This window comes from Olea europaea, chromosome 1 (genome assembly GCF_002742605.1).
Source record: "Olea europaea var. sylvestris chromosome 1, O_europaea_v1, whole genome shotgun sequence".
Taxonomy (NCBI): domain Eukaryota; kingdom Viridiplantae; phylum Streptophyta; class Magnoliopsida; order Lamiales; family Oleaceae; genus Olea; species Olea europaea.
The window spans coordinates 5,627,897-5,652,389 of record NC_036237.1 but is presented as its reverse complement, the minus strand read 5'-3'; the positions used below and the strand labels follow the sequence as shown (position 1 = coordinate 5,652,389).

Here is a 24,493-nt window from a genome sequence, read left to right as displayed (position 1 = left end):
ATATACCTCCATAAACTCACCCCATAAGAACTACGATGCTCGGCTGAGCACCATCCCTCCTCTAGAATACCATATTTCGCGTCATAATCTCTAAGCTCTCCCTCTCCACATTGAAGCGCCACAACCATTTACCCAATAAGGCCTTATTAAACAAAACAAGACTCCTCAATCCGATGCCCCCCATTTTTATGGAAGAACACACCACGCTCCAGTTAACCGAGTGAAGTTTCCTCTCTTCCCCTAAACCTCCCCATAGAAACTCTCTTTGAATCCTCTCTAATCTTTTTGCTACGATAATGGGGATAGGAAATAATGACAAGAAGTAAGTGGGTGACAAGAAGTAAGTGGATAGATTCGATAAAATGGACTTGATGAGTGTAAGACGGCCTCTCTTTGAGAGGTACATATGTTTTCAACCCGCTTACCTCCTCTCCAACATTTCCACAATACTATTCCAAATGTGTATGTTTTTAAACCATGCTCCTAATGGGAGCCCAAGATAGGACATAGGCAGTGGCGCAGTCTTACAACCCAATATGGCCACCAACTCCTCCACATTAGCGACATCTCCAACTATGATCCCCAAAGCATAGTAACAGACTGCACAAGTTCCTAAATTGCTCAGCCTCTACATCACAAAAGATCAATGTATCGTCTGCAAATAGCAAATGGGAAACCTGAAACTAGTTAACATATAGCCATTCAACGGACTTTCTCCCACAGCTTTCTCAAGCATACCACTTAAAGCCTCCATAACAATGACAAACAATAATGGAGACAATGGATTCCCTTGCCTCAAACCTCTACTACTCCGGAAATAACCCTCAGGAGTGTCATTTACCAAAATCAAATACGAGACCGTAGATACACAAAAATGAATCCAACAGCACCACTTGTCCCCGAAGCCACATCGCCTGAGCATATATAAAAGGAATCCCCAGTTACGTGATCATAGACTTTCTGAATATCAAGTTTACATAACATCCCTGGAATCCCTATATGCAATCTCGAGTCAATGCATTCATTTTCTATAAGTACAAAATCCAATATCTGGCGCCCTTTGATGAAGGCATTCTGAAATTTAGACACCACTTTTTCCAACACCTTCTTTAATTTGTTAGCCAGCAGCTTTGCAATAATCTTGTACACCTCGCTAACTAAGGTGATCGAACAAAAATCTTTAATATCTGATGCTCCCAATTTTTTTGGAATCAGCACAATAAATGTAGCATTAGAACTTCTCAAGAACCTGCCACATTGAAAGAAATAAGTAAAGACATCCACAATGTCCGATCGTACCCCTTTCCTACAAGCCTTATAAAATGAGAATGAGAATCCATCCAGCCTTGGTGCTTTATCATCATTCATGCTAAACACCACCTCCGTAATCTCATCCTCCCCAAATGATCTCTCTAATAAGCTTGCATCCTCTTCAGTAATAGTAGAGAAATCTAACCCCTCCAACTCTGGCCTCCAGTCAAACTGCTCACGATACAGATTTTGATAGAAATTCACCATTTAGATCCCAATATTTTGTGGGTCTTCTTAAGTAACTCCGTCTACCACCAGCATGGTGATAGAATTGTTACGCTTGTTAGAATTGGCAAATGTATGGAAAAATTGGGTACATTTATCACCCTCCTTCAAATACTTGACCCTAGATTTCTGACGCCAGACTATTTTCTCTATCTCTACCAACCTCTCCAACTCTCCCCTTAATTCTCCACGCCTCTTCCTCTTATCCAGCTCTTCTATATCTAACATACATTAGTTTTTACGCCAGTTGAAATCTCCCACTACCTCCTCATTCCACCTCTTTATATCCCTCCTTAAGGCTTTCAATTTTTGATCGAACACATAACTGGGAAACCCCCTGAAATTGTAAGATGCCCACCAATCCCGTGCACGCTCCCTAAAGCCTTCTACTTTTAGCCACATCTTCTCAAACCTAAAAGGTCTTCTTACACTACACCTCGTAGTCCCGGCTAGTAAGATAGGGAAGTGATCAGAATACACCCTCCCTAGTCTTCTCTGGGTAACCTCTGGGCACTTTTTCTCCCATTCTCCACTAATCAGAAACCGATCTATTCGCGATAAAATAGGCTGCTCCCGATTAGAAGACCGAGTAAAGTCTCCACCAATCAGAGGCAGGTCCACCAACACATTTTCCCTCATAAAATCTGAGAACTCCTCCATTGCCTTTGTTAATCTCCCACCACTTGATCTCTCAGTAGGAAATCGAATCAATCACATTAGAAATACTTTACATATTAACACTCTCTTGAACCCTTCCTGATAGAGAAAATCCAGTCAGACTTTCCATTGTTTTATTACCATAACAGTGCAATTATTCTCTCTCTTTATCATATAAAACATCAAGCAACAATGGTTAAGACAATAACTTCTAAGGTGGAATCATTCACAAGTTGAACCCACTGACCTCTCAGGTACAGGACTAAGATATGGACCTTATGAGGACCGTCATCCTTATTCATACTCTCATGTAATCATTCATTTAGAGAACAACAATGCATTTGCTGTTGTTAAGGAGCTTGAGTGTGAAATTGAGGTATCTCAATGGGGTAGCGTTCAGGTTACTGAGCATTACAAGTTAGCTCATGCTGGTGCCAGGCATAGAAGCATTTTCTCAAAGTTAGATACCTCTAATCTCATGTAGCTTAGCATTCCAATCTTCAAATAATCAAATATGTGAGAAGTAAGTTTACAGTCAATATCGTTTTTTGCCAATTTTAGATGCACTCTGAAGTTTACTTTTCTGGCAACCTCGTTATAATGCAAGTATTTATTGATTAAAATGGCTATGAGCTTTGCTTTGTGATTAGAATTTTAACCAATATTGAACTGAAAATTTTGCCAACTTTAATGCTTGTATTTGTGTTATTTTTACCTTTTGTTTATACATTTCATCATTTTGTGATGCTTCTTTTGGCAGGTTGGAGTATCAGTCTAGACCTTCAATAAGCAGCTTCCCTTCCTTCAAGCATCTTCTTGCAGAGCTACCCCCAAGTGTTCATTCTATCTACTAAGGGATGATATAAGGAATATCTCATCATCACGTTTGCACACAAACTCTAAGAAGGTAATCTGTTAGGTTTTAATTGTATTAACTATTTTTCAGACAAAGAATTATTATAAAAGAGTTGTAAAAGTCAAGAAATCTATTGGGATGTTGTACATATAAACTAGGAGTCTTTGGGTTCGAATATAGAACATGGAGAAAGAGTCGCAGGAATTATGCTAGCTTGTCGCCAAGCTAATACTCGAGCATCCAAAACAAATTCATTGTCGCACGACTTTCATTCAAGTGACACACTTGTTGCTCACCTCGCGCTAGCCTATGCTCGTCTGATGGTGATTTTTGAGAAACACTAATTCGCGATTTTCAATAATTCTATCTATTTTATACTACCCCAATACCACTCTACTATAAATACACAAGCCTCGCTTCGTGAAAATGTGTGATTGATCATTATATTTTACCTTCATAACATCCCGTGGAGAGAGAACAACAATTCTACATTTTTAGATTAATCAACCACAAGTTGGAAAATATATCAAAATCACATAATCCAAAACATTCCATTCCTAAACATAATCAGGAAGGTATTTTCTCAATAACTTTCAAAGATTGTTGAAAATTGATAGAAGTTGGACCATAAGCACGAAAAGAGTACAAGAACAAGGTGTTGGGATCCACAGAAGACAGACAATTCCAAAAGATTGAAAGCAGGTGTGAGTGAAGCACGTTCTAACTGGTATTGGAGATTGCAGAATTAGGTCAGCGAGTTTAGTGAGTTTTCTAGGTTAGAACATACTACAAGTTCTTATTGTCTATAGTGGATCTCACTAACTTGGTCTCGGAGTTTTTAATTAGTGAAGAATTTTCTCCGTCAAAAAATTCTATGTTGTTTATTGCTTTATTAACTATTGTGGCAATTCAACATAGGATAAAATCAACTTGATTGATTAAACATTTAGAACAATTAAAAAGTAAATTGTTGCTTTTATTGGTAAATTTAATTCCACGTTATTCACCTATTCACCTCCCCTTGGTGATTTTTGGGTCGAAGAAGTAACTTTCAAACTTATTACACTATTTGTCAGCACATTTTGTGAGATCTTCTGATTAAATTATTAGTTAAACATTCTCAAGAAAGCACTTAATTAAAAGTGTTGACTAGAGGCAAGACTGACTTGGGTTTCTTTATCCATGGAGCATATTGTCATTGATTTATCACGTGTACATAAATGCTAAAATTTTCGCAACCAAATGGTCAAACAAGCTAGGTTTAGTCCCCGTTTGACCTCCATTATTCTCCATTAAGTTATAATTCATTTTTCCCTCTCTTTTTATCAATTATACATTCTCCAATAAAATAATATTACACATGAATTCAAAAAAAATTCTTCATTTTTAACCACATATTATTCAAAAAAGTACCATTCCTCTCATTATAATGTAAAATAAGGGGTGCCAAACGGGCGCTTAATATATACTTCCTCAAATCCCTGGAATTGTCCACTCTTGATTGATTTGTTGAAATTAATAGTCCTCCATTTGTAATATCAAATAAGAGGAAAAGGAGCCCACGGGGTATATTTCAGTGGTGTAAAAGAGAAGGGTGAGATATACTCAGCCTTGCTGGTAGTCGCAGTGTGAAGGTTCGATTCCTGAAACATCGATTGAGACTCTTTGTAGGCACCAGTATACATGTAGCTCTTGTTCCTTGGCCTGCTGAGGCACATCTTGCGGTTAACCTCTCTCACGATGCTCCAAGGGCGGGGTGGGACAGTGGGGGACCCTTAAGGTTGATGTTCAACCTTTTTTTAAATAAAAGGAAAAGGATGGAAGAGAATACTTTTTCTACTTGTATTTTCTTCTAAACTAAAATTAAGTCACCGTTTGGCCCCCATTAAATTCTATTTCATTTTTTTCTCTCCTATTTTCAACCATACAATCTTTTATAAAATAATATTACACATAAACTTAAAAATTTTCCTTTTTTTTTCAACAACTCCTTTAAAAAAAAAAAATCTATTCCACCTTTTCGAAAAATGGGGGCCAAACGGGGCTTATGGTAGCTGCCTTATTATTTTTTTTTTTTCTAATTTTCTATGTTTGACGAGACTGCTTTTCCTTTTCTTCTTGCCTGTCACTTGTATAGTTTTTCTTGAACAGGTCTATTACAACTTCAGTCCAATGTTTATGCTGCAGAATCATTGATGCTAGTTTCTGCTTTTTTCCTTTTCTTCGTTGCTTGCATTGCATAACTGCACATGGATCTTTCGACATGCAAATGACAAGCCTAATAATTTTCAAAGATCTAAGATGGTACCCGTTTGTGCTTACCCTTACTGCATTGATATTGAATTTTGTGGTGCATATGCATCATTGGTTGGTAAAACCATTGATTCTTGAATCTTTTTCTTTGCATTAGTATAACGTTCCGTCTCTTGCGTGTGACTTACGGCAGCTACAATTTTCAGTCGGCCAAATATGGAAAACTCTTGGAAGTTCAGTTTTGGATAAATCCTCCCTCTGTTTGTCGCTAAAGCCATGGATCTATGTCATATCCACAAGAGATTTGATGGTATTTATACTGAACTAATTTCTAATCTTCCCAGGTTCAATTATCTCGGAAAAAAAGAGTAACGTTATTTATAATCAGTGATCGCAATAATTATCTAATGTTTCAGTTTGTTATTTGAAGCAACAAAATTAAAAGAAATTAATGACCCAAATAATAAGATGGCACATAGTGCGACTAATAGTGAGACTGTGTTTGCTACATTAATATGTTATAGTTGTTGAGTAAACTGAGTTCAGTGGGCCTACGTTTTGGTCATATTAGAAGACACTTTCTATCAGAATCTTGTGCTATTTGTGTGAATAACTTAATTTACAATTTGAGACAAACTAGAAAGGGTAGCTTACAAAAATATCTTTAAAATTAAGGATCTTTTGAAAAATCATATAAAAAAATTTCTGGAAGTAAAAAATACCATCTAAAATTAAAAAGTGACACAATGTCACTTTTATTAAAAAGTGACACAATGTCACTTTTACGCTTGTCACTAAAAAAAAGTGACAAAAATTTTAAGAAATGTTACTAAAAAAAGTGACAAAAATTCAAAAAAAATAAAGGTGACAACTATTTAAAAAAGTGACAAATATTCAAAAAAAAGTGATCAATTTAAAAAGTGACACAAATTAAAATTATATATACATATTCAAAAAAATGACAGAAAATAAAAAAGTGAATTTTTTCCACATTTTTCTTGATCAAACACATTGCATGCATCAATCTAATTGATTAAAAGTTTTCTTTTTCATATTTATTATATAAAACAAAGTTTAAATTTGTATGTTTGATTTTTTTTTTTTTTTTTGAAAAAAGCACACATATGCATCTAGTTAATTGTTCCAATGAAAAAATATGACCTTTTTTTTTTTTTTTTTTAGAAAAGTTACATTATGCACTTTTTCACATTCTCTTTGAACAAACACATTTCATGCATCAATTTAATTGATTCAAAACTATCTTTTATGTATTGACATAAAAACAAAGCTTGGATTTATATGTTCATATTTTCAAAAATGCACACGTATGCATCTAATTAATTGCTCAAAAGATACTGTGACTTTTTTTAGAATGTCACTTTTTCACACTCTCCTTTCGTCAAATACCTTGTATGTATCAATTTAATTGATTCAAATATATTTTTTCATTTGTCTTGACATAATCAGTTTCTTCTAAAGTTCAACAATCTTATTTTCAAACATATTCCCAATCACAATAGCAAAATCATCAAAAAGAAATTTCATAAATGTTAATTATTTACATTATAAGGTTCAAACAAAACCTAATCAAAAATGCCAACATGCTCTTTGCTCCTCATTTAAGTTTCACTTCAACTAATAGAGACCAATCTGCTACCTCTTCAAACAACTATACTCTATTAGTAATCCTAGAAAGGATTAGGTAGCCAATCCCCTTCATCATCTATATGTTCAAAACCTGCCTCCAAATCCTTAGCCTTTCCTCTCTTTACCTCTTCCAAATTTATCCCGTAGCCAAATACATGAGTAAAGATTTATCAAGTTGCCCAACTTTCTGCCTAATGGAGTAATTTAGTGATGTATTCGAATCAAACATTCAATTCCACAAAAAAAATAAAAAAAAATCCAAAACTTCTCGAAATTTCACAAAATCAACAAATATCAGTAGAGAAGACTCCATAAATATTACGTTCAAAAAACATTAACATCCAAATGACCCGCAACAGCGGAATACCAACCAGGAAAGTAAATATTCAACCTCAAAATCTTGTAATGTCCGTTAAATAAGAATAAATTTACTCATACTTCTATTTCTTCTTGTTTATTCACATTGAGTTTTTTCAACAACTCATTTTCACCTAAGAAGGCAAAACATATATTAGTTTGCTAATGAACACACAAACGGGATATTACACAGCAAACCATCCTAAACATTGCCATAAATTACATATTGAACGAAAGCATCTCTAACAGCAAACTTGCACTACAACACAACATAATACATATGCAACATTTAACGGCAATTGAAACTTTCATTATCCAGAAAAACCTTGAAACTTAACAACAACTGAAGCAATTGGGACCGCTTAATTCATAAAATACAAATGAAAAATATTAAACATAAAGCCCAAAGGCCGAGATAATTAAATCATTGATTGCTATAGGATCTTACCTCTTTCATAAAATTAAATTGTTATACAAAGATGAGAGTGAGATGTGCACAAGGAAAAGAAGACGAGACCTCTGGTTCCGATCGATTATTCGACTTAGAAACAACAATCAATTTATGGGACCCCCATCAACAAATATGGTCGCAGATGTAGAATTTGGATTGCATGTTATAACAACAAATTCTAAAGAGGAGAAACCTCCAGTGGAAAAAGATTGAATGTCTTCTGGAATTGGGGATATTGAATTACGTTTTTGTGGGGTTTGGGATTTTTAGGACGTATTAATTATGTATTAAATGGTTTAATTAGTTTAAAAGGGAATTATTCAAGGGAAAAATCATAGTTCAGACACTAAGTATACACCCAAGCATATATCAGGTGCGTAGTTTGAATATTCAAAAGTTAGGTGTGTGTGTGTGTGTGTGTGTGTGTGTATATATATAGTCACAACCGTTTCCTAAATTTACGCCTAGTCCCCTTCTATATCATGACTCATTTCAGTACAAAATCGACATCCCAAAATTGAAAAATTCAGCTGGCATTCTGCGTTCTCACCATGAAACCCTATTCCGGCCGCTGACGATAACGACGCAGGTAACAGATATCACTGATTTCGATGATAAATTTCACAATCTCACCCGCGATTGAAACGTCGAGTCACATACTCTGAATTTGTGTTCGGTTAATCGAATACAGTCGCGAGAGACAAGAATAATCATTGAATTTCAAACTAGGATTATCAATTTATTAATACGGTCATATTTGCAGCAGAAGAAATCTAGCATTAGTCACAGAAGTCCTGATCATCGCTGAAAATAGATTACAGGTACGTGCTTCGACAAATGATATGATATCTGACTATGTGACCAATGCGCATATTGTATGTAATGTAATATGAAGGCCACATATGAGACATGTGATGAATGAATTAAAGTGTGTCTCAACAATATTGAAATTCATATTCTCTGTGATTCATTTTTTGAAGAATGTGACCTGAATCACTCGATATATAGAACTACTGCACATAATCTGAGTGAGACAATTGTGTTACATGATTTGTGACCCATGTGATATTCAGTCATATTCATTCTTACATGACGTACTTCCAAAAATGTGACATGAATGAAAACACTCGTAAAATTAAGTGCACGCTGTATATGTGACTAATGCGCATAACTTGTGTAAGTGAATTGTAATTCCTAAACTGTGACTTATGTTTCTACCATGCATTCAACTTTATGGAAAACGTGCATGCCTGTTATTTTAGGAGTTCATACACAAACTCTGTCAATCGTTACACTTTCATCATTAGACCACTAACAAATGTAAATTTAATTTGCAGAAATGATGTACTTGCACGTGTGCCTGTTGCATGCATCTCAAACTTCTTTGGCGTTGGTAGATTGAAATTGCAGATATGTAAACCTTGTGGACACGGTAATGAAAGAGTTCGATTTGGATCCTACAAAGATGGCAGTCTCATTGAAGTACACACTGAACGAAGATTTGCCTCCAATTAGAATCAGAAATGATAGTTATGTGCTCTCTTACATCATGCTCAAGGATATGGAGCGCAAACCTACTAAATACCCATTAATCATTGATGTTGCGGAGGCAGAAGTAGATAAACCCTCTATCATACTGCCAGTTAATCCACATGTTGTTGGTGAGTTATGTACGTTGTAGGATATGGCATCAGACATTTGTGAAGCAGCAATTGAAAATGTACATCACATTGATGACAACGAAATCACAGTTGTTTATGTTGCGGATGGTAGAGATGTCGAAGAAGGAAGGGTCTTCTGTGATAAAGATATTTTAAATTTAAGCTTGTCACTTTTTGTTATATAGAATATGTTTGAGTTTATGGTGGAGCGGTCAGACAAGAAAGAATAAATTGTGAGGTGCTCACAAGAGGGATGTAGTTGGATATGTAGAGCATCCAAATGGGGTAAAACGGAACTGTTTAAAATTCGGAAGATTGGTAGTCACATATGTGCATCAAATGTAGTGCTGGGGTCACACAGGCAACTAATAGCTACAGTTGTGTCCTCTAACATCAAGTACAAGTATACGTCGTCTCGTACTATATACACACCGAAGGATATATGCAGTGATATGTTGCATACTTATGGGATTTATTTAAATTATTCGAAAGCATGGAGATCTCGTGAGCAAACCCTGAGATGATAAGAGGTGATCCGACCGATTCGTTCGGTAACATACCAAGTTTTTTCTACATGCTTCAACAAAAGAATCCTGGAACGGTCACAAACTTGGAGGTTGACGGTCACAATCGCTTCAAGTAGTGCTTTATGGCACTTGGTACATCAATATGTGGTTGGAAACATTGTAGGCCTGTAATTGTGGTTGACGGTACGTACTTGAATGGTCACTACGGAGGTACACTTTTCATAGCATGTACGCAAGATGCAAGTAACAATGTATTCGTCCTTGCATTTGGGATTGAAGATAATGAGAACGACAAATCTTGGAGATGATTTTTAGAAAACCTGAAAAGGCATACGGGAATAGAGAAGGGCTATGTTTTGTATCGGATCGACATAATAGTATAAAGAATGCAATAGAACATGTGTATCCGAGAACCTATCATGGTATATGTTCGTACCATTTACTGCAAAACTTGAAGTCACATTTTGGGAAATCTGGACAAAACATTACACAAGCTTTCAATTCAGTTGTTAGAGCTTACACATTGGAAGAGTTTGAATATCATATGCGGCAACTAGACACGATGAATCAGAAGATTAGTACTTACCTAGTATTGCAGTACTTCAATATAATTTTTCACAAAACATTGTAATTGTTACATATTGTAGTTATATGATATTACTCAAAGCAATACATGTTTGTAGGCTGAGGTTGGTCCATATGCCAGAAAATAGGTATTCAACAATGACATCGAATATCGTAGAATCAGATAATGCAGTCACAAAGGCAGCCAAAAATTATCCAATCGTATCCCTACTGGAGTCATTACGACAAACTACGCAAAACTAGTTTTGTAAACACAAAGACAACGCGCATGGGACTTTCAAAAATTGACAAACAAATACGAGAACGAGATCAGAAAAATGAGTATAGATTTAAAGAACCTAAGGTAAGTTTTAATTTTAACGATAACAACTACTCATGCGACAGTTGCTTAAACTAATGTGACTTGAAATTCACATCTGTGATAGCATATGTTTGTATGCTTATGCTCCCTTTATATATGTGACCTCAACTCAATGCATGTGACATTTCTATACAATCCCGTGACATTAAACTGTGCAACTACATATGACCTTTTCATATAATTCTGTAACAGTAAATTGTGCAACTGTGGCTTACTTAGATATATAATTTGTGACATGCACCTGAAGACTGTGACTGCTGGGTATATACTTGTTTGAACTGACGTAATTTGTCCATTCGATTATATTCTCCCAGGTTTTTCCTTCCAACCAGTCAATGTTTTCTGTTAGCAGTGATAAGACAACTTTCGTTGTTGATATTGAGAAACAGACATGCACATGCAAAATGCTGCAAGTTGATTTATTACCATGTCCACACGCATTGGCTGTAATTGCAAATACAAAAAGGGATCCATATACTTTCTGTTCTTATTATTACATACGTGATGCATACTTGAACGCATACAAAGACTCGATATATCCAGTTGGAAATCCAAGCGAATGGACATTACCTAAAGACGTTCTACATGAAATTGTCTTAGCTCCTAATCAGAAACGGAGTTGTGGAAGGCCAACTGAGAAAAGGAAGAGATCATCCAGAGAAGGGAAACCAATAGTGAAATGTGGGCACTGTGGAGGATATGGTCACAACCGTAGGAGATGCTCCAGTCTTGTCCCATTGAGCCAATATTAGTCAATGCAATACATTTCAATAGCACTGAATATATGTGACCATTGTGTTTTAGAAATATTCATTTGTAATACAAAATTGACGTCATAGGCAATCCATTGTTTTTTCAAGTGTGCAAATTCTTATTTGAGTCTAAGTATTTTTTTGTTCATACAATCATTCAGACAAGGCCAATGGTTATGTAATCTAGATGGTTGTGAATCCCTATTCCTCACATAGCAGGACCTGTGACCTGATGTCAAACACATAAACGTTGTTATTGCATTGTGTGGTCATTGCTAATTCAGAACTGTGACCTGATGAATCAGACACATGCATGTGATCAAACTTTAAAGACATGACCCATTGGTATGGAAAAAAAATTGAGATATGACTTCGTAACAACTCTGTGACCAAAATATGATGAACATGTGACCTCAATTCTATGTAAATGTGACCAATAATAAATACATGTAATCACCTAACAGTTTTGGGACATAGTGTGATGACATGTGACACAAAATAGAGTTATCTGTGACCAATAACACATAAAAGGATTAAATTTGGCTAAAAAAAAGTTATGTGCCACTGAATTAAGTTATCTGTGACATTCTCTAACAATAAAAGATCATATACAGTAACTGCTTGTGATTACTTAATTGGTGACCCAGTACAAAGTAACTCATGATCTATGACCATCCATGTGCATATAAACCCAAAATAACCTGTGACCAAAATATAACAGTTCACGAAATCAATTCCTGTGGAAGACAATTACTAGATTTTTATAACTTGAAAAGTGATGCTGTCATATATTTCACACGTAAAATTTCGTGTACATAGCAACAAGACAATCCACTTGAAAAACAACGACAAAAATACAAAAAGCCATGTGTGTACAGATCACAAAATCTACCAACTAAAACTTCATCTTCCTAACACATATTATGTCATTCTATAACCATCCCCTCCTCCATTAATCCCTGCTTCGCATGCTTCACGTACATCTCTCGATATTTGTAAAGTAGTGCAGCAATACCCAATCTACACTTGTTAATGCCGAATCTATGTGGAATAGAACATCGTCCGTCACAGATGATGTATAAAGCGTACAAAATCACAAATACCCCGCAATCATGACTGCAAAATAACAGTGAAAAATTAATGTTATGATTGAAAAATTATCAGGTCAAGCATACATAATATGTCATAAGAATTACCCATTTGTCTGCTAAGATAGCGTACTGTTCATGTACACCTTCAATTCCTTGGAGCCAGGTCTGTCGTAATCAGGGTCATTTTTCGAAATTCCCAAAGCATTCATAAGTGCTGGAAGGTTTTCATATATGGTTCAATGCCTTCTAGAACCTTCCAGTCACGATATGTTTTACCTGTTGAATTGAACACTGTCAAGGTGTGGCTTTTGAATTGTAGTACACCTAACATCCAGTGGGCCTTGTTTGTGGGCAGTATTGACATGAACACATGGTCAACATCAACCCAAGGTGTGCTTAAAGGTAGGCTGTGACCAGTTATGACATTAACAAGGCTCGACTCTGACATCAGAACCTGGGGATCCTTCATAAAAGCAGGGTATATGTCTTTTATTTTATGCTGAAACAAAGAATTTGTTGTTGTGGCTCTAAAATGTAAATTCTTGCCATGTTTTGCAAGCTGGCGAATGTAGTAGAAGCACGCATCCATATGTTGTAATAAAAGGAAACAATGACATTAAAGAAAAGGAAAGTCTATGTAAATGTGACCAACATGTGAATATGTGACCAATATATGAAGTGTGACCAACAATGATATGTAAGTAAAGAAGTTAAAATATGTGGCCAGTCTGTGGAAATGTGAGAATATAATGTGGTTTTATTGTATCGTGCTACTCAAAGATGATTCTGTGTGTATAAAATTGTAGAACCATGACTTGTGACCAACTGAAAATGAACCGATGACGAATGCAGGTTTGATTTTGTCGTCCTCGTCGTTAAAATTTTTCCTGCAAACATGAAATTGAATATTGAGTGTTGCGCTACCATGAATTGTTAAGTTACATTGTCAGATATAAACAAATTATAAGTACTTGTTTTTAGGTTTTAAACCCCTCTGGAACCAACTCACGAACGTAGATCTGTCAACTTCTTCAATGTCGCCTTTGAAATGCTCAAAAACTATGACATGATCATCATGTTTGAACAATTTACCTTCTCCAACAACGAACGGAGATTGTAGTATCCTTGCAGGCCTCGAAACCCGTTTGACTGGTAATTCAGAACGACCATCAGGAGAAGTGGATTCCTATATATTGTTGTAAAAGCTTGTTATGTTTCATATCAGACATATGAAACTACATGTGAATAAGTTTTGAATGATCTGTGACTTGTTAAAGTTTTCTATTATTGGCATGCAGTTGATTTGTGACAAGTACAGAATGAATAATGGCTTTGTGAATACCTCTACATGAACACTTTTGGTTGCCGTCAACACGTCAGATATAATGGAATCTACCTGTTTCTGAATGTCTTCAGAGTGTACGTCTTCAGGTTGCGTATATCCGATCCCTAAATCGAACGATGGTGGTTGAAGACTATAGGGAGTACCAATGTCTTCACTTGGGTCTATCTTACCTTTCCCTTTCCTGTTAACATTTAGCTACACTGTTTGCACCTGTATCTTGGAGAAGAAGAATACTTAGCATGTCAATGTGACCATAGTGTGTATAATGAAATGTGTAAATATCATGTAAGTACCTCGTCGGTCTTATCAGAGCCTCTAGCAACATGAGTTCCCTTATCTCCAACTCCGTGAATTCTGTGCCTCGATCTTTTGCTTTTCACTAAACCGTCTCATGATCTCTTCCATTGAAGAAGATATCATTGCTGACACAGTTTCGGACAGAAACTGCATGTTAGTTTGAATCTCCATCAAGTCAGTTTTTAAGACACCTTGCATTTGGATAATGGAGTTCATTTTTGTAGAGTGCACATCATTGAAGCATGACATCTGTGACTTGATGTCACCAAGCTCCCTATTCAACAATTTATTGTCCGACTGCAGTTTGCATAATTGCATCCTCAGATCATCATATGCTTGACATGACACTATAACAACACAAGTGTAACCAGTTGTATGAAAAAAAAGGGGTTATATGTGACCTAGGAAAATATGTTCTGTGAGGAAAATGTAGTGGATATGTGACCTACATCACAGTGATCTGTGACCAATGATTTCAAAATGGTAATATGTGACCTAAGACATTGATCTGTGTTCGCTAATTTCAAAAAAATAATTACATCCACTTACATCAACCCATTGTGGCATGTGAGGGTGTGGTTCATCTGGAGAATTATGGGCAGCTGACAGTGCTTCATCAATTGGAGATTTTTCACGGAGGGGTGTGTCTTGACGTCGTGGTGGAGGATCAACGAAATCATCATCGTCGTTCGACACATTAGGCTGTCCCATACTGCTATCCGTTAAGAGGATCGCTGACTTTCCACTAGCACTAGCATTGTCGGCTGATTTCTTTGTCCTCTTTTTCCTGCGGCTCTCACTTAACAAGTCCGGTTGAATCGGCTTCTAGTACTGGACATTGTTCATATATGGCATGGCCATTTCCGTTTCCGATGGTTCCAGGTCATAAATCACAATATGCAAAAGTGTATATTAGTAAAAGTGTATAACAGTTCAGTATACTGGTAACAAGGCTTACTGATTTATTACATCAACATTTGCGAAGTAGTCAGCTCCTTCCAACTTAGCAGCAGAAGGTTGTTCATTTGCCATCCAATTCATGATTCGGGGATGTGTCTTCAATGTTCGTGTGACAATAATTCCATCTAGACTTGGAAAAGTCTTATAAATCCATACTTGAAAGTCTACCAACATACCTCGTAGCCTGTAATGTGGAGTTCTCCTACTCAACCCATCTTTCAGTAAACCCAAGGTAATGTCAAATAATAATTTGCCCCATGGGTATTTGTTCATCACATCGAAGTCCTCAACTAGAGCAAACAAGTAGTTGTCAAAAACTTTCTTTTAATCTCCAGGAAATAGATAGGCGGTGAGAAAATACAAAGCACCAATCCTAGCAACGTCATCATCCGGCAGAGCTTGGACAAGATCCAAGTCCGGCATTTGACACGTAGAGATGAATGTCGATTTGATATCTTCATGTGTTACATTATCCACTTGAGAAAAGTATTTTCCCTTCATTTTTATGTTCTACTGTCATACATTTGTGTATCACACTGTCCATGACATCTTAGGCCTGTGACTAAACTGAACTCGGAGATAGAGAACCTCACATACCTTCCAGCCACATAAAACCACATTTTTTCGCTGTTCGGCTGACGAACCTGTCTCAGAAGGAAGAAGTGAATCAGTTGTGGTTGTATTGTGATCTCGTCGCACTCTAGAAAATGAGCAAAATAGGTTCCCATCAATATACGTTTCTGTTGTCGGATTAAGCTTATCTGAATGGTATTCAAGACATCTTTATAGACTGAGGTTGTAATTTTCCCAGGAAACCACCCATCTTCTGGTATTATGAATTCCTAGGTCTGTATTGGAATTGCAGACAATGTTAAACACTTGTAATGAAAGAAATCACACACAAATGATATGTTACAACACAAAGATATTCAATTAATAACATGCTCTGCCTAACAGGTCACATATGCATACACATGTCCCTTGGGTCAGTAAGTTGAATAGCACAGGTCTTCATTGTTAGAAATGTCAAGTCACATATTCAGTCAGCTCAGGTCACAGATCTAATATTTGTTAGTACTTCCAATGTACATACATTGGAGCCAAGTCACATTGTTAGTACCTTTGACTCAACCCAATGTATAAGACATCAAAATTAAAAACACAAATTCAATCCCATACACATGTCGCATTGTCACGTCACAAATTAGTTTTCAATAAAATGAATAAGGTCACAGATTATATCAATTCATCGTTAGCACCTCTAAGTCACATACAATGAGCTTAGGTCACAGATCATCTACTATGGTTAGTAAGTTGAATAGGGTCACAGATCTTCATTGTTAGAACAGTCAAGTCACATATTCGGTTAGCCCAGGTCACATATATATATTCTTTGTTAGTACTTCAAATGCACATACATTCGAGTCGGGTCACAGGTCACATTGTTAGTACCTTTGACTCCGCCCAACATATAAGACATCAAAATTAAAAGCACAAATTCAATCTCATATACATGCTGCATTGTCACATCACAGATTAGTTTTCAATAAAATGAATAAGGTCACAGATTAGATCAATTCATCGTTAGCACCTCCGAGTCACATACAATGAGCTTAGGTCACAAATCATCTACCATGATCACATTCACTGAGTTCGGGTCATGAAGCAATTTCGATACACATAATCCTTACACCCAAAACCCTAGGTCATGCCAAATACCCAAATTACTTCAACCAACTACATTTTAGAGAATGCCCAAATATCCAGTATGTTTTTTCATTGTTCAATAAAAAAAAATTGAGGAAGTAACCTTGTTCGACCAGCCTTTTCGCTCGGTCACAGACACCGAATGCGTTGGGGTTTTCATTGCGCTGTCTTATAACCTCCTTTTGTTTCTTCTTCTTGTTGTGTCTTTGAGATTAATAACCCCTTCTACGACCTTAGATTTCTTCATTAGATTGCGTTTTTCCAGTATAGCGAAAGGGATGTACTGCACACGGTGATTCTTGCACAAATTGAATTCGACAATGGTGAGATTGTAGGATAACTAATTGGCAAAATTTGGACTCCGAATGGATGAGTTCGAACAAGCGAGTGTTCGGAGATGCCAAAAAATCGTGGGAGAACAAAGAGAGGGTTTGGAGATTACGTGAAATCGTGGGGGGCAGAGAGAGAGAGATGATGATTGATATGGTAATTAAGAAAATTGTAATTTGAATTACGATAATTAAGGAAACGCGTCATCAGTTAATATACACATTTACTAATTATTAAATGATAAAAATAAATATTTCACATTTAATAATTACATAAAACCTTGACATTTGCATAAAAAAGTTTTCCACCTGATGTTTGCATCCCAATCTTTATACACCTGGGACAGTGTAATTTCCATTTAATTAGTTTAATAGGGCATTGGCCCTAATTTACCCAAGTAGACCTAGGATGGGCTTGGACATAAGTGAGTACTGAGTCGAAGTGCCATATTTGGGCCTCAAGTGAGCTTTGTAGTGAATATCAATGTCACCTTATGGTGAAAAGATTGATCAAAACTCCAAATGGTACTTTATATAGCCTGTGTTTGAAAGGAGTTAAAATTAAATTTTAATTTAAGTTAAATTTTAACTACATTTTATGGGATCTACAATTTTTCAATTACACAATTCATCAATTATCATGAAAATCTACTAAAAATTTGATTTTAATCTCTACCAAATAATGCACAGTCAAATTGCTCTGATCCGTGTTTGGTTTTGATAAAATTCACATGTTCTAGACTTTAAGAATTGTCAATGAAGTGTGTGATTGAAAAATTGATAAAAAATGTAAGTCACCCGAAGTGATGGATTGATTTCTTAAAAAATGTGGCTATGTTTTAAATATATCAAAGTCGAGCTCTAATATTAGGTATTTAGGCAAGAGGATATACATGCACATAAATTGTGTCACTACTTTATAATCGTTAGTATCTTGGATTATCGGGTGAGATCTTATCGAGTCACAAAAATAAATTGCTAGATATATCTCTCAAACTTGTTAAAGAGGCAACATGCTACAAAATATATTCTTTTGGTCGAACTAACTTCAATTACAAGGGTTCTATAAAATTATAATTATATGACTGCTAGCAAAAAATAATCAAAGTTTTCCAAAACAATAACTAAGAGGTAAGCCATGTTGTTTCAAGTATTCAAATAATGGTTGGAAGATGTTCTCGGTTGGAATTCAAATAAATTGTACAAGTAGCATATTATTTCAATAATTTGAATTGATGCATCCACGGGAAACAATAATTGGAATCTTTCGAAAATACCCCTGGGAAATCATCTTTCTACGGAACATGAAGCACTGCACCGATGGATAAAGAGGTCATTTGACAAATTTTAACGTAAGTTCACGGCGTTGGGTCGTGGATGTCATACTCACGTCACACTCTTTTGTTAACTGTAATAAAAATTCTTAATTTTTGTTCATTTCTAAATTTATGCTATTGAAAACCCACCCCTGATAAGTCATTTTATTTTCCCCACTTCAGTTAAATGATGTGGGTGTGATCTGATACATCCGGCAGTATTATCGCACCGACACCCTCTACTGTTTTCCGGTAATGTTACTGGTAAACCAAATAAATCATGGTTCGGGTTGTCTTCGAAATGCTTTCTTTTTCATTGGTAATTACTAATTAATATATCAATTCGTATATATATTATGCTATTTGTATAAAGTATGCTTACAAATATGATTGACAAAAGTGGTGACAAAATTCAGACCATTGATTTTAAATAATTTAAAAATCTGTTTTTAAAGTAATTGATGTACGTAGATCTTTCAGCCGTTGATTAAATTTATTTTTTATAATAAAAATACAGCTAAAATTTTCATAAATACGTGATCGTAGAATTCCAGAATGTGACAATTACATGTCCACAACTACTATGATAACAAACAGAACAACCCATCAAAAAGTTTAAAATATTAAAAAAGAGTAAGATATTATTCAACAAATTTTGACTTTTTTGGTATAATTTTTTTTTAACCATTTCTTAATTACTTTTAATTTGTTATTCTTTAGATGATGGAAAATGTTACAATTGGTGGAGATGGAACCTTGTGAAATAATTGTGTAGGTGGCCGGTACACGATTACGTATGCACGTGACTTACAACCAAGAAAAGGGTTTGTTCACCAGCATGATCTTGACCATTAACCTACACCCTACGCACCACTCAATTAAATAAATATAAAAATAAATAAAAGGAAAAAAATAAAGTTATTAATTTGCCCCTTGAATGAAGCATATGACTCCCTCATTATCATGACTAATAAATAAAAAATCGTCCATTTCTCAATTTTAAATCCATTCTTTTTAAATATATATAATTTCAAAATTTATTTTTAACCACACATCATTCCAAAAAATAATATCATACATAAATTTAAAATTATTTATTATTTTTTAATCATACATTATCTAAAAAATCACTATTTTAATAGAGCTCAATACTATAGGATCAAACTAGCTAGCTTGATTGGACTTGGAATCGGTCCAATTATATATATGTTGAAAATTTCAAATTATAATCATTTAGAAAGATAGTTGATTGTATAATAAAAAAGAAACAAAATAACATTGTTGATTATGTTTTGATCATGTCCGAGCCTCATTCTCTAAAAAATCAAGGTTCGTATAATTCTCTATTTTTAGTTTTCAATTTTACCGAATATTGAAAACATGTTTGGTTTGTTATTTCTAAATATGCATTTTCGAGAATAATGTTAAGATCTAGTTTGAGCCCCCCCCCCCTGCATAAAATGTATTTTTGAGTAGTATTCCCCCCCCCCCCTTTTTTTTGCATAAAATGTATTTTTGAATAGTATTTTAATAAAAAATGTGTGATTAAAAAATTTAAAAAATTAAATTTGAATATAATATTATTTTGTTAAAGAAAGTGTGATTGAAAATAAGTGAGTAAAAAATTTATTTTGTACATAACGTAGATTAAAAAGGGCTAAATTTATAATGTAAAACTTAAAATGCATTTTTGAGTTCAAATATGAAAAATACTCGAACGTGAAAAACAAGCGTTTAAATAAATTTTTAAAAATTAAGCCCCCGTTTGATTTCCATTCTTTGACCACAAAAATGATAAATATGACTGTATCCATGACATCAAGCTAACATATTTGACTTTCTATCTCTTGTGTCGGTTTCGTAACGGTTATATTTTTCATTCCATTTCTTACAAAAATGAGTACCAAACGGGGCCTAAATATTTTTAAAAATAGAAATATTAAATTCTAATAAGTAAACTTTTATAAATGTGTAAAGAATATATATATATATATATTGCACTATAACACCTTAAACTGGCAAGGAAAGTTACAAACGTTTAGCCAATACCAAAATACAGTATAAGAGACTATCTCTTCACAAAGAACCAACATATTTGGCTCGAATCACATAATAAACTGCAGATCTGCTTTCATGAACCCAGAATACCAGTTCTCACAACTATTACATATTTCACTCAAGAAATCACATGTATTCAAGACTAAACTCTCAAAATATCATTTCGAATGAGATGTTAAAAAATAATGACGAATCAGAAAACCCTAGCCACTCAGAGAAGATGAACTCTCTCGAAATGAAAAGGCAGAAGAAAATCTGAGGGTAAACAAATTGTCCAAGTGTATTTATATCACCAAGACCAATTGACTCATCCAACGGTTCGTGATGTGCCAAGTGTTAACATCCAGTGTAAAGATCACTTTATAAAATCGCATTTCCATAAATCGTCTTTAGCAGAAAATTATGAGAGCACAAAGAACCGGGTCCGAGTCACAACACTATATATTCTTTTTCAATCATACATTGATACAATAAGATATTCTACATGTGAATTCAAAACTTTTTCTTACTTTTTAATTATACATTATTCAAAAAAATTACTATTTAAAACAATATTTTTGCAAAAAAGACCGCCAAACAGGGGCTTTACTGATCCATCCCACTGCAATTTTTGCAATTCTTTATTGTATTGAAGTTAGGAACAGAATTTCTATCTTGAATTTCTTGGCCTAAAAAATGAACACTTAAAGAAAAGCTTACTTATCAGTTAAACCAAACAAGTCTATTATATAACGGACGAACATATCAGAGCACAAATCCCTATGCAATTTCACGTGACTTATGTCTGGTGATGCACGCAGGATCAAAAAAGACACAGCAAATTAAGCGTCTGGGCTCCACATTTGCATCCGACCGTCGGATTCTCTTACGTTGCATGATGTGTGGACCAGAGTCTACCGACGCTAATAACGTGCTTTCCGGGACCCACATAACGTGAGCTCTTACTTGCTCGCACGCACGCTGCATGTGACTCCCCCGCGTTTGGCGGCGCGCCGGTGGAATTAAGGCTGTTACGTGGGTAACATTACGTTGGCGCGCCGGTGGATTCAAGCAATATATTAATCCAACAAAAAGATTTACACGACATGTATACATTTTAACTTTTAAGTGATTGAGTAGGGAAATTTTTTAATACAAATATAAATTTAAAACTTCACTTTATTATATTTTCGTTGCAATATGACGAATGTCATTTTTGGTACCCAACTTTGTGAAGGGAAGGTGATGTTTAAAATTTGCTGTTAATGCCTTATTTAAACCAACATTTTTTAATATATATATTTTTTTAAACAGTGATTTAATATTATTTCTATCACACATTTTTCAATTAAAAAATATTAAATACAAATTCAATTTTTTATTTTGATTTTTTAATCATACATTTCTCATCAATACATTATTCAAAAATACATTCTTATGAAAATAATGTAACTCAAACAAGGACTTAATATGTTACGCTATTGGCTATCGTTTTTCGATAAAAAAGACAGTAATAATTAATTAAATTGTTTTCATAAATGTAAATATTTTAGCATGCTCATATGTAATTTTTTCTTCTATATTCAAGTCACATTTTTCTTATAAATGTGCCAAATTTAAATTGCACGAATGGTTCCTAACTTTATTTATTCTAACATTTAAGTGTTCAACTTTTTTTTCTTTGTATTTTTACCCATAATTTTTATCAATTATCACATCTTGTTCCTAATCACTACTTTCGTTCGCTAATTGTTTTAGCGTTCTTTAAAATAAGGGATGAATATTTAGTTACAATGTAGAATTTATTTTATTTTTAATTTCTTGCTTATTTGAAAATACATGGGTTAAATAAGTCTTTTTACTCTTCAAAAAAAATATTTGGACAATATCCTCGTCAGTAACAATGTGCTAATCATCAAGATTTTGAGAATAATAACGTTATGGAAAGTTAAAGACACAACTATAATAACGATGAAAGTTATAGACTTTACCTTTTATTTTATTTTTATCCCACAAATTATGAAAATGAGTCAATTTATAAACGAATATATACATGCATATAATACGGAAAAATAAAGACTTTAGGAATAATATTAAATGGAGAAAATGAACATGGCTAGCTCATAAACATTATTCTTTTAGTCCTATTCATGACTTGGTACGACTACCACCGACAATTATTTGGAAGATATTTTCTTATTAGTTATTGAATTTTTGAAGAAAAACTTTAGTAGGAAGAAAATTTTATGTCAATTATTGAATATCATTTTAATCAAAATGGTGGAGAAACTGACAAAGATACATTAATGCAGACACAAAAATAGCGTGACATATCGAAAATTTTAAATATTTGGAATTTTCATATTTTAATTTATAACCTATCGTTTGTTTAATTTGCACAAACTTAGCCAAACATGACATTTTAATACAGAAATATATAACACATGAAAACATGTTAGCCCCATTACCTGAAAATGAAAATGGGGGGAATGGTATTTTTTAGAAAAATGTGTGGTTGAAAAAGAAAGAAAAGTTTTCGATTTACGTGTAATATTATTTTATGGAAGATTATATGGTTGAAAATAAGAGAAAAATAAATGGAATGTAATGTAATTTAATTTAATGGGGATCAAACGGAGGCTAACAATCCAATTAGTCCTTCTTGATTAAAAAAAAAAAAAAACTCGTAGCAATTTTATTTTCCTCTCTTTAAAGAAAAGGTATGATAAGCACCTCATTTCAAATAAATTATAAATCATTAACGATAATACTATTCTAATATTAATGAAATTTGACGCAAAAAACGAATGTCACGATTTAAGTTGATGATCTTAACGCGTGTATATGGAATTGTTCTATTGAACTTTTCTCTTTGGTGGGAGCCTTCATTATTAAATTTGTGATCGAGTTGTAAAAATCTTTTTAATATGTATCGTGCATTTGAATTGAATTCTTTTTCGTTAATGAAATATTTCTTTCTAAGTGTTGTAGAATAGTTGGAAGACTCTGTACAAAATAATGCGGAATTTTATTTTCAACATGAATCGCATCAAATTTTGAACATGGATTTCATCAATCACTTATTTTGACTAGGTTATTTAAGATTAAAACGAGGCACGATTAATGCCTTGATTAGAGATGCTGAAAATATAAAGTGCACCAAGCTTTAACACAGTCAAAGGGAGTTAGGTTATGTCCAAAATTGGTTTTTAAAAGGGAGAAGTTTTTTCTTGTAAGGAAATGATTCAAAGAGTGCAACCTAAGTAAGTAAAAAGGGGAAGGATGCATGATGCTCAACTTATTGAAATTTCCTTTCAAGTTTGTATATATGTATTGACAATTTAATGTTATTTCGAAATTTTGTCCCTATTTGGTGTCCATAATTTTTAAAAAAAAAAAAAAAAAAAAAAGGAAGCAAAAGAGAGTTTTGAATAGCATTTTTACGAGAATGTCTGGTTAAAAAAAGTGAAAAGTTGGACTTACGTGCAGAACATTTTATTGTATGAATGTGGAGTTGAAAATGATCATGTAACAAAAAGAGTTTTAAAACAATGGGCTTAACTCTATCTCGTCTTAAATTATTTGAAATAATCTTGAATTTTTTTTAAAAAAAAAATCAAATTAAACCTAATTTTGAACTTGTAATCTTTGATGGCTAAGTTCGACCATGTGAACTCAACATGTTGACAATTATTTTATAATATAAAAGCGAATCAACATTCCTATTTTTTTTTTTTTAAAAAAAAGAAAAGTACATTGGAAATACTT

General features: G+C 34.2%; 2 protein-coding genes and 1 pseudogene across 2 annotated transcripts; 2 read left to right on the top strand and 1 right to left on the bottom strand.

The window, feature by feature from the left end:
- Positions 1-212: 212 nt before the first annotated feature.
- LOC111403571 lies at positions 213-1,518 on the bottom strand. Its single transcript, XM_023032131.1, has 4 exons — positions 869-1,518; positions 722-806; positions 426-628; positions 213-288 (listed from the first exon to the last, which is right to left on the bottom strand). The coding sequence occupies exons 1-4, from the start codon at positions 1,516-1,518 to the stop codon at positions 213-215; spliced, it is 1,014 nt and encodes a 337-aa protein (XP_022887899.1).
- Positions 1,519-2,246: 728 nt separating this feature from the next.
- LOC111403562 lies at positions 2,247-3,798 on the top strand (annotated as a pseudogene).
- A 6,451-nt stretch (positions 3,799-10,249) lies between these two features.
- On the top strand, positions 10,250-11,643 carry LOC111403554. Its single transcript, XM_023032108.1, has 4 exons — positions 10,250-10,542; positions 10,593-10,658; positions 11,111-11,162; positions 11,206-11,643. The coding sequence occupies exons 1-4, from the start codon at positions 10,250-10,252 to the stop codon at positions 11,641-11,643; spliced, it is 849 nt and encodes a 282-aa protein (XP_022887876.1).
- The last annotated feature ends 12,850 nt before the right edge of the window (positions 11,644-24,493 follow it).

Excerpts from the sequence above, each read along its gene's own strand:
- LOC111403571 (XM_023032131.1), bottom strand. The coding sequence starts at position 1,518 with ATGGTGAATTTCTATCAAAATCTGTATCGTGAGCAGTTTGACTGGAGG. Across the intron at positions 629-721 it reads GTGGTATGCTTGAGAAAGCT|AGGCTGAGCAATTTAGGAAC; the intron begins GTGGGAGAAAGT and ends TTTGTGATGTAG. Across the intron at positions 289-425 it reads GTGGAAATGTTGGAGAGGAG|CAAAAAGATTAGAGAGGATT; the intron begins GTAAGCGGGTTG and ends CCATTATCGTAG.
- LOC111403554 (XM_023032108.1), top strand. The coding sequence starts at position 10,250 with ATGATTTTTAGAAAACCTGAAAAGGCATACGGGAATAGAGAAGGGCTA. Across the intron at positions 10,659-11,110 it reads GTCCATATGCCAGAAAATAG|ATATATAATTTGTGACATGC; the intron begins GTATTCAACAAT and ends TGGCTTACTTAG. Across the intron at positions 11,163-11,205 it reads TGACTGCTGGGTATATACTT|GTTTTTCCTTCCAACCAGTC; the intron begins GTTTGAACTGAC and ends ATATTCTCCCAG.